Source organism: Electrona antarctica (assembly GCF_951216825.1).
Source record: "Electrona antarctica genome assembly, chromosome: 11".
Lineage (NCBI taxonomy): Eukaryota > Metazoa > Chordata > Actinopteri > Myctophiformes > Myctophidae > Electrona > Electrona antarctica.
In genome coordinates, this window is record NC_136792.1 from 7,747,081 (window position 1) to 7,749,580 (window position 2,500).

The 2,500-nt window shown below is 36.2% G+C and overlaps 1 protein-coding gene across 2 annotated transcripts in view; it reads right to left on the reverse strand.

Moving 5' to 3' along the window:
• Window positions 1–2,500, reverse strand: part of LOC306932394 (seizure protein 6 homolog) — a 172,277-nt gene that overhangs the window by 39,711 nt on the left and 130,066 nt on the right. For both annotated transcript variants that reach the window (XM_079514186.1, XM_079514185.1), the window contains exon 7: window positions 199–365. In XM_079514186.1, coding sequence (XP_079370312.1) covers window positions 199–365 — 167 coding nt within the window. The remainder of the gene's footprint in view (window positions 1–198; window positions 366–2,500) is intronic.

Genomic DNA, 2,500 nt, shown 5'->3' on the forward strand with positions numbered 1-2,500 from the left:
CAATTCATTGGCACCAGCCAGGAGCCGAGCCTATATTTTTCACTTTGCTGGTCCGCTGTCGGTCCACATAACCAAATAACTGATCAATGTAAGCGTAAGCAAGAACATGCTAACCAGCAAATTCACATTTTAAGGTCTATTTTAGGTCTAGTATTTATATAAGCTACGTGTGACAACTCTCTATCTGTACTTCCATACCTTGGTATCTGAGCGCGATGCCAGTGGAGGTTCCTGTTGAATCGGTGCTCAGCTCGAGGAAGAGGTGCCGTGTGGTGCTCAGCAGGCCCTCGTTGGGCAGATACTCCACCTCATACGAGTCATAAAGTGCTGCTGCGTCGATGTTGTTGCCATTCTTAATCAGCAGGCTGGAAGAGATCGAGGGAGCACGAACAATTACAGTAGTGCTCTCATTAACATTTTCATTCATGTCAAGGACAACCCTGAATGTATTTGGCCGCGGAACCACCATCCGAAAATGTTTTTGCCAGTGACCCCCAGAAGAGAAGTATTTGCGTTAACAAAATTCAACATAATAAACAAAATATCAAACACTTTCTAGATTTTTCTAATATATGAATAAATAGTAGATGTACTGCAAGCTCACAGTGCGGCACAAAGTGACACGCTGTGAGCTTATCTGCTATTTTTGAATAGCCAACGTACCAAAAGATGGATAAAGGGGAAAGGATTGTGATGCTGTATTAACAGCAAACGCTGGAACCCATGTCAACGACCCCTGGGGGTCCCCGGACCCCACTTTGAGAACCATTGGTGTAGAGTGGCTCCTTGTCTGAACTACATAATGAGGAGCTACATATAACTAAAATATACTTTTGCTTGTTTTCATTTTATGTGACTGTAGGCTGCTCCCAGGACATTTTATGTGTACCGACTATACCGGTATGTTGCTATTTTGTTTTATGTACCATATGCCATATATACATATATATTTCTACGCCTCAAACTATCCATTCCACATGATTCTGGAAATTATGACGTGCAGTAATTTACTATAATTTACCATTTCAAAACTAAGCTTGTAATGTATGACTTTTAATTTACATGTAAAAGCAAAATACTGTGTTAATTTAAATTATAGAGCTTTTTTTTTTAATGTACACTATCTAGTATTTTTCTGTGTCCTGCGATTTTGTATTCAAATGTTCAGTAGGGTAGCCCACTACAGCATTCATTCAAAGTTTGTGAGGTTTTTCTTTTTCTCGTTTTGTTTGTGAATGTCTCCAGATGCCACAGCTAACAACAAGAGACAATCATACGGGTCCGTGTGAACTGATTTTCATGTGAGGCTTGCCGTTACAAATTAAATACATTCCAGAATGATACCCTGTGCCCCAACCTCCCCGTCCTTGCTTCACAGATGTTGAATTCATCAATTCAACAAGGATACGAACTAAGCTCTCTTGGTAAATGTCAATGCTGAAGCTGCGTAACTGAGCATTACATAAACAAAACTGTTTGTAATAAACTAGCCTTGGATCAAGACTATCATCATAGATGTATTTTAACTAGCCTTGGATCAAGACTATCATCATAGATGTATTTTAACTAGCCTTGGATCAAGACTATCATCATAGATGTATTTTAACTAGCCTTGGATCAAGACTATCATCATAGATGTATTTTAACTAGCCTTGGATCAAGACTATCATCATAGATGTATTTTAGACATCGACATTTTAAAGTAAAAGTCAGACTTACTTTAAAATGTTGATCAAATACAAGGCTATTAAATAGGGGTGTAACGATATAGTAACTGTATCGAAATATCGATTTTAATTAAAAAAATCAAAGTATATCGAAATGTAAACTGCAAATATCGTATCGTATCGTTTGACTTTGTATCGTATCGTTTTAAACTGGAGATAATCGGTATTGAATCGTTTTGCAATGTAAATAATATATTTGATCAGTGCTAAGTATTTGTGCATTGCATTTAGCAATTTTAAGAAGAAAAATATGGGTTTAATTACTTTTCCATTCCATATAGCTACAATTGGTCTATTGATAAATGTGTGTATTCTCTGTGTTCATGTTAAGGCGTGCATGGTTTGTCCATAATGTGTTCGACTACAATGTCCATCTATTTGCCAGAGAATCACTGTGTTTACTCATTTATATCCATAATAATACATCTTTCCCTTAAAAAAACTGCACTATCTACAAGTTTCACACATATTTAATGTATTCGCTAAGTAGATACTGTATCGATTTCAAATAATTTAATCGTATCGCCATAATGAACCAATATCGTCCATGTATCGTATCGTCAATCATGTATCGTGATATGTATCGTATCACTGTTCAAATGTATCGTTACACCCCTACTATTAAACATAACATTGATGGTATCCAATGTACATATTTTGTATCTATCTATCTATCTCTATCTATCTATATCTATCTCTATCTCTCTATCTATCTATCTATCTCTATCTCTCTATCTATCTATCTATCTCTATATATCTATCTATCTCTATCT